Source organism: Danio rerio, chromosome 5 (genome assembly GCF_052040795.2).
Source record: "Danio rerio strain M-AB ecotype USA chromosome 5, GRCz13ab, whole genome shotgun sequence".
NCBI lineage: Eukaryota > Metazoa > Chordata > Actinopteri > Cypriniformes > Danionidae > Danio > Danio rerio.
Genome location: NC_141025.1, coordinates 73179459 through 73194663, shown reverse-complemented (window position 1 = coordinate 73194663; position 15205 = coordinate 73179459). Strand labels below are relative to the sequence as shown.

The following is a 15205-nucleotide window of genomic DNA, read 5'->3' as shown; positions in this document are numbered from 1 at the left end:
GTTACCAAATGTTTTCTAGTCAAAAGTATTTTTATTGGCGGCACTTTTTTGTCACGGGAGGACTTTTCTTTTTTTAAGTTATCTGTCTTTTACCTTTATATTCCCTCTAAGTGATTTAAATAACCTTTAAGCCAATATGAATCCTACTGTCGACTGTTCCGAGGTTTGTATTTTTAAACGAGAGAGCGCGCGCGCGTATGTGTGTAACGTTACTGGTTTTGGTGGTTTAGAAGTAAGTTAAATGTTTTTGTATAATGAAATTGGTATGACATAGCTGTACTTTATTATGGTGGATTACAAACATAAGTGATGTAATAAGCGGTTTTGGTAACATTTTAGTTCGGGTCACAATTCACAGAATTAACAAACAATTAACTAACACTATAGCTTAATAAACTACTAACGTTAATTAGCTGTTTGTTAATATTTAGTAAGCTAGAAGTTGGGTTTATGTATTGGGTAGAATTAGGAATGCTGAAAAAGAACACAGTTTATGACTACTAATGAACAGTCAGTCTATTAATAATCAACAGGTAGTAAACCAGAAGTAAATAGCATGAATTATGACCTAAACTAAAGTGTTTTTAATGTACAATATAGACACCTATGGAAAGTCCCTGTTAACCACCAATACTAACGTGTGTGTGTGTGTGTGTGTGTATGAGAACGAAAAGTCAGATAGACAGCAGTTTTTTTTTTACATGTTTATTTATTAGCATTACAAATTATGGTAACCACACATAGACCACTATGGTTTAACCATGTTATTTGTAGTAAAAAGTATTGTGTTGTTTTTTAATATCGACCAAAAAGACAAAATAATTATTACTACTCATCATTAGTATAATGAAACCATTGGATTTCAAGGGGGGCAATCTTTCCTAGTCATGTCTTATTCAATCAAGAACTACAGGGAATCTTCTTCATTGAAAATGAATATATATAAACATTTTAGAAATATGTTTTTCAGACCCCAGTACTAAAAAAGAAACCAGAATTGGATGGGGAGCTCATTATAAAAGAAAAGGCTGAAAAACAGTAAGTGAAAAATGCTTATAAACATAAACGATTCTTGCTTATATATTCTTATAAATAAGAACAATATTTACATTCACTTATATGTATGTCTAGTTATGAAACAGGTATTATTTCCATGGCACATTCTCAGTTTGATAAGGCCGTGTCCTGTTTCTCAAAGGCCATAGTGCTCCAGCCACATAAGGTAAAAACCTTAGTCTATTATGCAATCAATACAGTAATCCCTATTTATGGTATGTTCCCCTGAATATTAATCACATTTTACATTCCCATTACCCACAGACTCAGTTTTATGTCCAGCGGGCAGAAGCATATCTTCAACTGTGTGACTTTCAGTCTGCAGCACTGGACTACAAACACGCCAGAAGACTAGAACCACAAACTGAAGCCTACCATCAACGACTCGCCTTCATACACTACCTACAGGTACACAAACTCATTTATTAACAGATGTGAGAAACCATATTATATTATATTATATTATATTATATTATATTATATTATATTATATTATATTATATTATATTATATTATATTATGATATATTATATTATATTATATTATATTTTATTATGTTATATTATATTATATTATATTATATTATATTATATTATATTATATTATATTATATTATATTATATTTTATTATGTTATATTATATTATATTATATTATATTATATTTTATTATGTTATATTATATTATATTAATTTATTTTATTTTATTTTGTATTAAATTATATTATATTATGTTATATTATATTATGTTATATTATATTATATTATATTATATTATATTATATTATATTATATTATATTATATTATACTATTTTGTATTATGTTATGTTATATTTTATTATATTATATTATATTATATTATATTATATTATATTATATTATTTTGTATTATGTTATGTTATATTTTATAATATTATATTATATTATATTATATCATATAATATAATATAATATTATATAATATTATATGATATAATATTATACTTTATTATATTATATCATATCATATTATATTATTTTGTATTATGTTATATTATATTATATTATATTATATTATATTATATTATATTATATTATATTATATTATATTATATTATATTATATTATATTGTATTATATTATATTATATTATATTATTTTGTATTATGTTATGTTATATTTTATAATATTATATTATATTTTATTATATGATATTATATTATATTATATTATATTATATTATATTAATTTATTTTATTTTATTTTATTTTATTTTATTTTATTTTATTTTATTTTATTTTATTTTATTTTATTTTGTATTATATTATATTATATTATATTATATTATATTATATTATATTATATTATATTATATTATATTATATTTTATTATGTTATATTATATTATATTAATTTATTTTATTTTATTTTATTTTGTATTAAATTATATTATATTATGTTATATTATATTATATTATATTATATTATATTATATTATATTATATTATATTATATTATATTATACTATTTTGTATTATGTTATGTTATATTTTATTATATTATATTATATTATATTATATTATATTATATTATATTATATTATATTATATTATTTTGTATTATGTTATGTTATATTTTATAATATTATATTATATTATATTATATCATATAATATAATATAATATTATATAATATTATATGATATAATATAATACTTTATTATATTATATCATATCATATTATATTATTTTGTATTATGTTATATTATATTATATTATATTATATTATATTATATTATATTATATTATATTATATTATATTATATTATATTGTATTATATTATATTATATTATATTATATTATTTTGTATTATGTTATGTTATATTTTATAATATTATATTATATTTTATTATATTATATTATATTATATTATATTATATTATATTATATTATATTATATTATATTATATTATATTATATTAATTTATTTTATTTTATTTTATTTTATTTTATTTTATTTTGTATTATATTATATTATATTATATTATATTATATTATATTATATTATATTATATTATATTATATTATATTATATTATATTATATTATATTATATTATATAATGTTATGTTATATTATATTATATTATATTATATTATATTATACTATTTTGTATTATGTTATGTTATATTTTATTATATTATATTATATTATATTATTTTGTATTATGTTATGTTATATTTTATAATATTATATTATATTATATTATATTATATTATATTATATTATATTATATTATATTATATTATATTATATTATATTGTACAAACTCATTTTATAAAATTTTATTCTTTGTTATAAAGATTTAGATTCACATATGGATAAAGGTGCATCAAAGACAATGTTATTATTTATACTGTGTCTTCATGCTATGTTTTGTACTCATTGTGCATTTTGTTTTCTTGTTAGATGTAAGATAATCATGTGAATTTAGAAGATTAATTATAATTATAGTGGAAAACCTTGTGATCCATATGGCGTTCAATCAAGATATTGTAATATTTAAGAGACTTTTAAATGGGTATGTTTTTGGAAATATGGCACTGATGAAAACATGCTCTAATTTGAGCTTTTTTTGCTCTTTATTTATGATATTTATTCTTCTTGGTTTTGATCTCATTTACAAATGTATCTATTCATTAGTGCATTTTTGAATGATTGTGTATGCAGCCGTTACAAAAATAAAAGTAAAATTAATTTTTAATACCCATTTATTCTTTTCTTTCCTAAAGGGCCAGTGTCTTTTTGATCTAGGCAACTTTCTGGAGGCTTTAGAGTCCTTCACAAAAGCTGCAGAACTCAAACCCGACTTTCAACCTTATCGTATGAGAAGGTCAGTATAGATTTAAGTTAGTATTTAAGTGCATGTTAAAGACTATGAAATCTGTCTGAACCTGCAGTCTATGGTCTGAACTAAACTGACTTCATGCTAATAGGCAATAGTATAACACTAGGCGGCGCTGCATACTCTTTCTTCACCTGATTATTATCTGGTTTGTCTGTTTACAAACCAGATAATAATGTTTTTTTTTATATCTTCATCATGTTTATAAGGTGTTTTAATCTAATAATTTTTTTATTTATTACTGTTTTAAGATATTATTGATAAAAGATGGCTCAAAATGGATTTGCCCATTTAAAGGGATAAGTATATTCTCCCTCAAGTTGTTTTAAACTTTTTTAAGCTTCTTTTTTCAGTTGCACACAAAAGAAGATATGCTGGTTTCTGGCAGCCATTGAATTGGGAAAATACTAATATAATACTATAAATACTATAGAAGCAGGGCTGGAGTGGGACTCCTTTTCAGCCCTGGAGTTTTAAGCCTCAGACCGGCCCACCTCAGTTCACGACTGACTATATTAAAATAAGGACATTTCCAATTCAGTTTCTAATTACACTATCACGTCTTTTTTGAGAAAACAGCTGCTTTAGAACTTCAACTGTTCAACAACCATAACAGTATTATGTCTTAACAATAAAAAAATAATACATAAAAAAAAAAAAAATTCTACTCAGATGAGGATCAAACCCAGGTCTGCAGTGTCGTAACCCAACGTGTTAACTACTGGACCACAACAACTGTGCATCAAGAGGTGGCTCGTCTGAGTAATATCATCATTAACCTGCAGGCTGCATCCTGATCACCAGGCTGCGAGAAAATAGATAAAAAGAGCAGAGCTGCGGTAAAATAATGAATAAGAAGACTGTGGTCAAGTAAAAAAAAAATTATTAATTTAAAAAGTGTGACTGCTGAGAGCAACAGATTCTGGAGCTAGGGACACCGGCCCTCGTGGCCAAAAAACGGACCGGCCCACCGGGAATTCTCCCGGTCCACCCGATTAGCCAATCCGGGCCTGTATAGAAGTCAACGGGTGCCAGCTACCAGCATTCTTCAAAATGACTTCTTTTGTGTCTTAACAGAAGAAAGAACACCAAATAGGTTTTAAATAAGGGAAGCAAATGTGACAGAATTTACATTTTTGGGTGAATTATTATTCATGGACACATTTTAAAATATCTAAATTATCTGCAACATCTACCAAAATATTAAAGTAATATTTGTGTTTAAGAAATATAACTTTAATGCTTAAACTGTTGACAAATGGACACTAAACAACAGATTTTGCATTACTAACCAACCCATTGCCACATTCATTTAGCAAATTTGACTGGAAAGTCTGATTGCAGAAAAACTGTTAAAAAACAGGGTCAAAATGCCCCTCAACCATATGAAATTATTAAAAGTAATCAAAAAATAGCTAAAAACGTCTAGGGAATCTCATTTACTGTAGCTTTTTTATGTTAAGATATTTTAAATCTAATGCATTGCAGAAATTTTCAAGTGTGTTCAAAACACTGTTTTTGGCCAACCCTGGATGGCATGAGATTACAATTTTTCCAAAATCTTTGCCGTGTTGTATGTATATTATAGCTTAGCTTGTCTGAGCGCCCTGGGTCGTTACTTTGACTGTCTTCGACTGGTCAATAACTGGCTGGAGACTGATGGCCTTTCAGCAGATCTCTTCACTCTGAGAGCTCGCCTTCACCATCAGCTCAATCAGGTCAGACCATCGGTTACATCCTTCGGGAAAAAAACATTGCCCTCAAATGACCGCAATAAACAGGTAAATGGGCCGTGTGTCTCCTCAGATGACCCTGTGCTGTCATGACTTGAAGTCGGCACTCAGCATGAAACCGTGCTGTCCAGAGGCGCTTGCACTATTGGAGAGACTAAAGGAGGCAGCAGAAGAGTCCCATCAGGCAGCTGTTGATAAAGCATTAAAGGGAGAGCTTTCAGAGGCACTGGGCAAAATAAACAGTGCTATGGAGTTCATCCCAAATAAAGCACAGTACTACCTTTTCAGGTAAAGCTCAGTGTTTTCACAGCCTGCTGAAGAATTTGCTTATCTGTATATTAAGAAATATATTCATGCTAAACAGCTGAAGTAGGGGCTATGAATTTGCTTTATTATAGGCTTCTTAGTACTGATTCTTTTTAAGCTTTGTTGTATTCTGAGACTCAAGCTACAAGCACAAAAATTCGGTCAGGGGTAAAGCCAAAATTAGCTGGCTAGCCAGTTAAGCTTCAGTTAAGTTTGCACCAATACTGGGTTTTAGGTACCCTGAAGGTAGTGTAGCTGCTCCTTAATACCATGGCAACAAAGAGTGAAGTCGAGCTGCCTTTCATGCTACCTAAAACCCAAGATTGGGGCAAAGCAAAGTGAAACTTAACTAGCTAGTCAGTTAATCCAGTTTCATGATACATGATTCAGGGTGTTTAGTAGGCCTATGCTAAATCTTTTCTAACAGATCAGATATTACAAATTAACAATCAAAGTAACAATCAATGGAAGAAAAGGTCTAATTTATAAAAAGCAAGCATTAGCATTATGCTATTTCATGCTAATGAAATTTAATGTTAGCCATTTCAGAAACATGCTGACAATATGCTAAATACATATTAGAAGCATGTTATCAATGTGCTACTTTATGCTAAAAACAATCAAACTTATGAAAAATTGCTGATTTGTGAAGTGTTAGCAACGTTATTTCATGCTAATGAAATTTCATGTTAGACATTTTAAAAACATGCTGGAAACATGCTAAATGCATATTATGAACATGTTATCAATGTGCTGCTTCATGATAAAAACAATACAATTTCTGAAAAATTGCTAATTTGTAAATCGTTAGCAACGTTATTTCATGCTAAGGAAATGTCACGTTAGCCCTTTTAGAAACATGCTGGAAACATGCTAAATACATATTAGGAACTTGTTATGAATGTGTTTCTTCATGCTAAAAACTTTAAAACTTACAAAAATTGCTTATTCATTCGAGAATTAGCAACATGTTATTTCATGCTAATAAAAATTCATGTTAGCCATTTTAAAAACATGCTGGAAAGATGCTAAATTCATATTAGAAACATGTTATCAATGTGCTACTTTATGCCAAAAACAATCAAACTTATAAAAAATTGCTAATTTGTGAAGCGTTGGCAACATTATTTCATGGTAATGAAATGTCACGTTAGCCCTTTTAGAAAAATGCTGGAAACATGCTAAATACATATTAAAAACATGTTATCAATGTGTTGCTTCATGCTAAAAACATTCAAATTCATAAAAATTGCTAATTTGTTCGAGCATTAGCAACATGTTATTTCACCTGGAGAACATGCAAAATCCACACAGAAATGCTTACTGGTCGAGCCAGGACTCGAACCAGCGACCTTCTTGTTGTGAGGCGAAAGTGCTAACCACTGAGCCACCGAGCCACCCCCTAATTTAATTTAATTTAATTTAATTTAATTTAATTTAATTTAATTTAATTTAATTTAATTTAATTTAATTTAATTTAATTTAATTTAATTAATGCAACCTAAAAATTATGAAGAAGACATAAAAGTATATAAATGGTAGTAAACTATGCATATTTTCTGCCTGCTATTAGGGGGATTCTGTATCGGCGTCTAAAAGACTTCACAGCTGCCATTGAGGACTTGATTCTTGCTGTTGAGTTTTGTGGGATTGAAGAAGAATCTCCTCAGGGAAACCCCCAAAATGCTTCTGATGGTTTAGAGGAAGAAGCACAGACCCAAATGGTGCTCACGTACAATGATTTTGCCATTCAGTGCTTCTCCCAGGGTCTGTACAGTGAAGCTGTCATACTGCTGAACAAGGCCATAGAGAAACAGAGAGATGCAAGTGAACTGTTCATCAACAGAGGAGGTATGGAAGATAAGAGAGAGAAAAAGTTTCATGCGGTTTGGGCTGAGAGTGACAGAAATAATCAGTTGTTTTTTAAATTACAAAAGGCTTCAGTCATTAAACCTAATAAGTTCAGATTTCTCAAAATATTTATGGAAACATTCATTCAATCATTCATTTTTCTTCGGCTTATAGTCCCATTATTCATCAGGGGTCGCCACAGCAGAATGAACCGCCAACTTATCCAGCATAGGTTTTATACAGCGGATTCCCTTCCAGCTGCAACCCAGTTTTGGATAACATCATCTATACATACACTATGGCCAATTTAGTTTATATATATATTAGGGCGAATCTGTGGCACAGTAGGTAGTGCTGTCACCCCACAGCAAGAAGGTTGCTGGTTCGAGCCTCGGCTCAGTTGGTGTTTCTGTGTGGAGTGTCCCTGCGTTCGCGTAGGTTTCCTCCGGGTGCTCCATTTTCCCCCACAGTAGTGTATGAGTGTGTGTGTGTGTGTGAATGTGTGTGTGGATGTTTCCCAGAGATGGGTTGAGCTGGAAGGGCATGCGCTGCATAAAAACTTGCTGCATAAGTTAGCGGTTCATTCCGCTGTGGTGACCCCGGATTAATAAAGGGACTAAGCCGACAAGAAAATGAATGAATGTATATACAGTTGACGTCAGAATTATTAGCCCCCCTATGAATTTTATTTTATTTTTTAAATATTTCCAAAATAATGTTTATCAGATTCAGGAATTTTTCACAGTATGTCTGAAAATATTTTTTCTTCTGGAGAAAGTCTTCTTTTGTTTTGATTTCGGCTAGAATAAAAGTAGTTTTAAATTTTTTAAACAACATTTTAAGGACAAAATTATTAGCCCCTTTAAGCTAAATTTTCTTTGAATAGTCTACAGAACAAAGCATCATTATACGATGACTTGCCTAATTACCCTATCCTGCCTAGTTAACCTAGTTAGTTAAGCCTTTAAATGTCACTTTAAGATGTATAGAAGTGTCTTTATCTAGTAAAATATCTAGTAATATATTATTTACCGTCATTATGGCAAAGATAAAATAAATTAGTTATTAGAATAGAGTTATTGAAACTATTATGATTTAAAATGTGTTGAAAAAATCTTCTCTCCGTTAAACAGAAGTTGGGGAAAAAAATAAATGGGGCCAATAATTCACGGGGGTTAATATACATATAGTATATATATAATTATTATTATTTTCTCTCAGATAGTTTTTTTAAGCAGTGTGAATGGACCTTTGCTCTGGCTGACTATCAGCAAGCTGAGGAGTTGGACCTGGAAAACACAGCTATCTGGCTACGACTTGCTGTTATTCACAACACACTGGGTCTGCAGAGCTACGAAGACAAGTAGGATTTAACGTTATGGTAAAATGCGACATTCTTCATCTCATGTTTATTGATGTCATGTCGTGAATGTGATTTGTTGCAGGAAGTTCCAGGAAGCAGCAGAAAGGTTTTCTGTTGCAATAAAGTACAACCCTGGTGTAGTTCAGTATTATGAGAATCGAGCCAAATCTTTTAACAAACTGGGCAAAACAGAGGAGGCCAAAAACGATGCCATCAGTGTTCTTGTCTTAGAGCCCACCAATGACCAGGCAAGTCTTTCTTTTCTCTCACATTCCCAAGCTAGAGCAGATATTTTTCATTCAAATATAGATAAAACGTCTAACGGAAGTTTTTTCAGGTTTGTGATAACGCTGAGGGCTCCAAACAATAATAATCCTTTAAAAAATTTTTTTAATGTAAAACATTTTAATTGATTATTAAATTATGAATTTATTAGTTTATTTATTCAAATATATTAATCTATTTATTATTATTATTATTATTATTATTATTATTATTATTATTATTATTATTATGTATATATATATATATATATATATATATATATATATATATATATATATATATATATATATATATATATATATATATATTTTTTTTTATAATTATTTATTTATTTATTTATTATTTATTTATTATTTTATTTATATAATTATTATTTATTTATGTTTATTATTATTTTATTTATATATTTTTATTTATTATTAATTTATTGTTATTTTATTTAAATATTTATTATTTTATTATATTTCATTATTTATTTATTATTCATTATTTATTATTTTATCTGAATCTATTTATTATTTATTATAATTAGTATAAAGTTATACTATTGCCTATTAGCATGATGTATATATATATATATATATATATATATATATATATATATATATATATATATATATATATATATATATATATATATATATATATATATTTATTTATTTATTTTTTAATTTTATTTACATTTATTTATTATTTATTTTTTATTCATAAAAACATCAAATTTATTCATTTGTAATTTGTATTTTATTTATTTAATGAACTTTAATCACATTTTATCATACTGTGTGAAAATAGTATGACTAATATAGAACACAATATATAAATGTATTTATATATAATTTCCATATAGTTATTATTTTTGGCTACTGTTTATTAAAGCCTATTTTTGTTTAATTTGTTCAGTCATTTGTTTAAAATATTATCAGATATTTTATATAATAAAAAGGTAGTTAGATTTTACAAGCAATAAATAGTAAATAAAAACATCAGGAGTCTTTTAATATAAAATTTTCAATATACCAATAATATTAGATTGTTATATATATTTTTTTATAAATTCAACCTTGGTGAGCAGAAGAAAATGCCTTCAAAAGCATAAAAATGTACATAAATAATAAAATAAAATAGAAATTATTTTAAACACTTACAGTATATATTGATAATAAACTCGAAAACAGTGACTTGAAAAGGATAAAAGTGCAAAAAAATGTGTTGCTTTAAATTATTCCTTAATCTTGGACTAGGTGGTGCCATTGCTGTTAAGTCTGCTCCCAGGATGCTCCTTGACTGATATCATGTCGTGTGCCACTGCACAATCTGTCAAAACCCTGCTTATGGAAAAGATTAAAACGTTCAACCTTGCAGTCTCCTGTATGTCAAGGTTAGTAATACTGCTCAAAAATATACTATTTATGCTAGTTGTTTTTTTTTTTTTTTAAGTTTGATTATAGAACCGCTCTCACCCCCAAAAGAGTTTATGCTAGAGTATGTGCATGCAGGTTTAATGCTAAGAATCCAGTTTTAATTTTAACTGCATAATTGCTTGTTTTAGAGTAGGCAGAATGGCCCTCACCAAGGATGACAGTCAATCACAATCATCCTCACAGAAGTTACAGGGGCAGAAGACGGAACCTTGTGATACTACAGTAGACGTTCACAGCAAACTAGTCAAGAAAAAACAACAGGTACACATTCATCAAATCTACTGCTGCAAACAGGATTACATGCTAGCTTCTGTCCAATAATATGTATATATATATATATATATATAGGCGATGGAGTGGCTCAGTAGGTAGTGCTGTCGCCTCACAGCAAGAAGGTGGCTGATTCGATTCTCGGCTGAGTCAGTTGGTGTTTCTGTGTGGAGTTTGCATGTTCTCCCTGCGTTTGTGTGGGTTTCCTACGGGTGCTCCGGTTTCCCCCACAGTCCAAAGACATGTGGTACAGTTGAATTGGGTAGGCTTAATTGTCCGTAGTGTATGTGTGTGGATGTTTCCTAGAGATGGGTTGCAGCTGGAAAGACATCTGCTGCATAAAAAAATGTTGGATAAGTTGGCAGTTCATCCCGCTGTGGCGACCCCGGATTAATAAACTGACTAAGCCGACAAGAAAATGAATGAATTAATAATTTAGTCACCGAACATCTTTAGAAATAGAAAGAGAATTCATTTAAATTCATTCGAAATATTGGGGGAAAAAATCACAAACAACACAATTTTAACAAAATATTTTTTTTACATTTTTTTATTTAATATTTTTCCTTAACATAAAACCTGGACCGTTATCATGAGTTATCTTGTTTTCAAAATTGGCTTCAGTACTGACTAATTTAATGTAAGCACAAATATAATATTGGAAAGCTTCCTAAAGAAAATGATAATCTAAATTAAAGATTTTTGAAGAGTGCATGTTGAGCATGTGCATGTTCATTCATTTTCTTTTTCGGCTTTGTCCCTTTAATAATCTGGGGACCCCACACTGCCAACTTATCCAGCATGTGTTTTTCGTAGCGGATGCCCTTCCAGCTGCAACTCAACACTGGGAATCATCCATACACACTCATTCAAACACATACACTATGGACAATTTAGCCTACCCAATTCACCTATAGCGCATGCTTTTGGACTGTGGGGGAAACTGGAGCACCTGGAGGAAACCCACGCCAACACGGGGAGAACATGCAAACTCCACACAGAAATGCCAACTGACCCAGCCAAGGCTCGAACCAGCAACCTTCTTGCTGTGAGGCGATCGTGCTACCCACTGCACCACTGTGACGCCCCTACATTTATTATATATATATATATATATATATATATATATATATATATATATATATATATATATATATATATATATATATATATATATATATATATATATATATATATATATATATATATATATATATATATATATATATATATATACATTTATTTATTTATTTATTTATTACATTATTTACAAAGTTTTTTACCAGGCCACAGATATAATTCTGTTTTGATGGTATAAATATACTTTTTGGACTTCCAGTAGCATTTTATAAATCACCAAATCGTAAAAGGGCCACAGTTTCAGCTTTAGAAAGAAAACAAAATCTTGATAAACAAAAGTGTTCTACTAAAGAAAAAGAAAATTAACAATCAATATTTAAAAAAAAGATAATATTTTTGCTGCAAAGCAACATTTTATTTACCTCACCCTGAAAGTATTATTCCAATACACTAATTCTGTACTACAGAAACTTTTTAAAGAACTCTTAGCACAGTTAGAGATGGCTGTTTATTATGAAGCATAGATTAATATGCTTCACTTATTATTAGTTAAATATCAAAAGAAATATAATATATAGATTATATTTCTTTCAAAAGCTGTTGATTTTAAACATAAAAAAATTAATTTTTATTTTTTTTATTTTATAAAAGAGTGTCTGGAATGTGTGACATAAATCATTATAATATGATTCTCAGTTAAATGTGTTTCCTCAGAAAGGCTAAATCTAACTAATGTGGCATTAATCTTTTCTGTTTATGGTGTCAGCTGAATCAAGCTGTGAAAAGAGTCCTGCAGCAGAAACAGCCCCTGCACTTTGACGGACCCCGTTTAGCCCCCGCCCGCCCCGTTCGTGAAGACCCCAGCGCGCAGACCCAGCGGCCATATGTGTGGAGGAAATTTGGGGGCTTCGGACTCAATTGTTGAAGACTGGGTAAACAATTACTCCCATAACACTTTTGGGGGGTGAAAAAAGTTCTGAAAATGAATGACTTTCTTTGTAAAGATAAAAACGGTTATTGAAGTCGACACAAAATGCAAGAAACACATATGAAGTTTATGAATGACGGTGTGTATGATATTTGAAGTTGTTCGATTGAGTCCGAGTTGTTTTGTTCGTAGCAGCTGTTTCTGTTCAGCAGCTGGGGAAACAGCTGAGAGAGAGAGAGAAGTGTATAAAAACACCACTGGCAGCTGATCCCAGACTTTTATCACAGACGTTTACACTCCCTTGCTAATAGTGAAACACATGTTTTGAGCCCCTAGAGGAGACGGGGCCGAGAGCTTTTGGCATCGTAACAATGGAACAATCGGACGTCATTTTCTGACATTTATTGTTCAGTCCAGTCTAGTTATGCAGACTGAAGAAGAGCACATTTTCTCGCTGTGTGGGGATCTCAACCAGACTTCCAGCTTGTCTTTTTTTTTTTTTTTTTTGATGTAATTAAAGTTAGATTTATTAGCCCCCTTTGAATTTTTTTCTTCCTTTTAAAATATTTTTCAAATGATGTTTCACAGAGCAAGGAAATTTTCAGAGTATGTCTGATAATATTTTTTCTTCTGGAGAAGGTCTTATTTGTATTATTTCGGCTAGAATAAAAGCAGTTTAAAGGTTTTAAACACTATTTTAGGGACAAAATTATTAGCCCCTTTAAGCTATATATATTTTCTTGACTGTCTACAGAACAAACCATCGTTATACAATAACTTGCCTAATTATCCTGCCTAGTTAACCTAATTAACCTAGTTAAGCCTTTAAATGTCACTTTAAGCTGTATAGAAGTGTCTTGAAAAATATCTAGTAAAATATTATTTACTGTCATCATGGCAAAGATAAAATAAATCAGTTATTAGAAATGAGTTTTTGAAACTATTATGCTTTTATAGGATCTCAGATTTCTCTTGCGAGTGCCATTTGTGCCTGCTTTTCTCACGTAAATCCACCAGAGGCCGCTGTCGACTGACTGGCTGACTGACTGACCAACCCCTTCCCTAAACCTAACCGATAGTGTTTTAAAAAGCACTGATTGACCAGCGCCCACCCACTTCCCTATACCCAACCAAAGGTGTTCTAATAAGCAATCCAGAAAAAGAAAAGCCATCGCCTGGTTTTTACCACGTTTTCAGATTTTACCATATTCTCACCCTGTTATTTACTTGTTTATTTTATTTGTTAGCTACTGTTTTTGTCCTACCTGTTTTCTGGAACCGTTCTTTGCCAGACTCGAACCCCATCGCAGTGGTCAACTCCTTTCTGTCTTAAGGCTGATTTATACTTCTGCGTCAAACGTCGGCGTATGCTACGGCGCTGACGCATAGCCCTTCGCCGTGGCCATCGCCGTCACTGACGTGCACCTCTCAAAAAATGTAACTACACGTCACAACGACGCGTAGCGTAAGCTCTGTGATTGGTCGGCTTGGTAGCGCTGACGAGTCTGGGCGGGACCGAGAGCCGCGCGAATGGCGCGAGCGATTGTTTACAAGTGTGGAGTCCCGTGAAGGAGCTCTGAATGGGAAGTTTTGTTTTGTGTTTACCTCATAGTTAAAGTTGTTGCACGTCCGCCGGTTCCTGCCTCAAGATGAGCGAGTTTGAGCCACTTGTACATCCCGGAAGTGTTCAGGAAAAGCAAAAAGGCAGAGAAGAAACTCGACACAGAGGAACATTAACACCTCACTGCCAACTAGCGTTTTGGAAGTGTTAATGCAGACCGACAGAGACAGCGCGCAGAAGTATAAATGCACAGCCACGCGCATTGCCATGGCGAGCCACAGGACAAACTGGTAACAGCGGAAAAGCCATCGATAGGTAAGCAGTCAGCTGGTAAGCGCGAAAAGGAACGGCGTTATACCGCCTGTAGCGTTAATTTTAAAGACGAAATGCAGCCATACGTAGCTCTGTCTACATAATCTGCCATCTCCTGAAATTTATATAGGGCTAGGTTTTCAGAATTATCAAA

The 15205-nt window shown here is 30.4% G+C and overlaps 1 protein-coding gene across 1 annotated transcript; it reads left to right on the top strand.

Annotated features, from left to right (window-relative positions):
* The first annotated feature begins 10 nt into the window (after nt 1-10).
* Nucleotides 11-13710, top strand: ttc16 (tetratricopeptide repeat domain 16). Its single transcript, NM_001442872.1, is given in 13 exon segments — nt 11-163; nt 971-1038; nt 1132-1222; nt 1321-1464; nt 3826-3926; nt 5527-5656; nt 5745-5959; nt 7551-7828; nt 9050-9191; nt 9274-9439; nt 10721-10857; nt 11029-11161; nt 13017-13710. Coding segments are annotated over 13 exon segments (1791 nt in total). The 5' UTR covers nt 11-136; the 3' UTR covers nt 13176-13710.
* The last annotated feature ends 1495 nt before the right edge of the window (nt 13711-15205 follow it).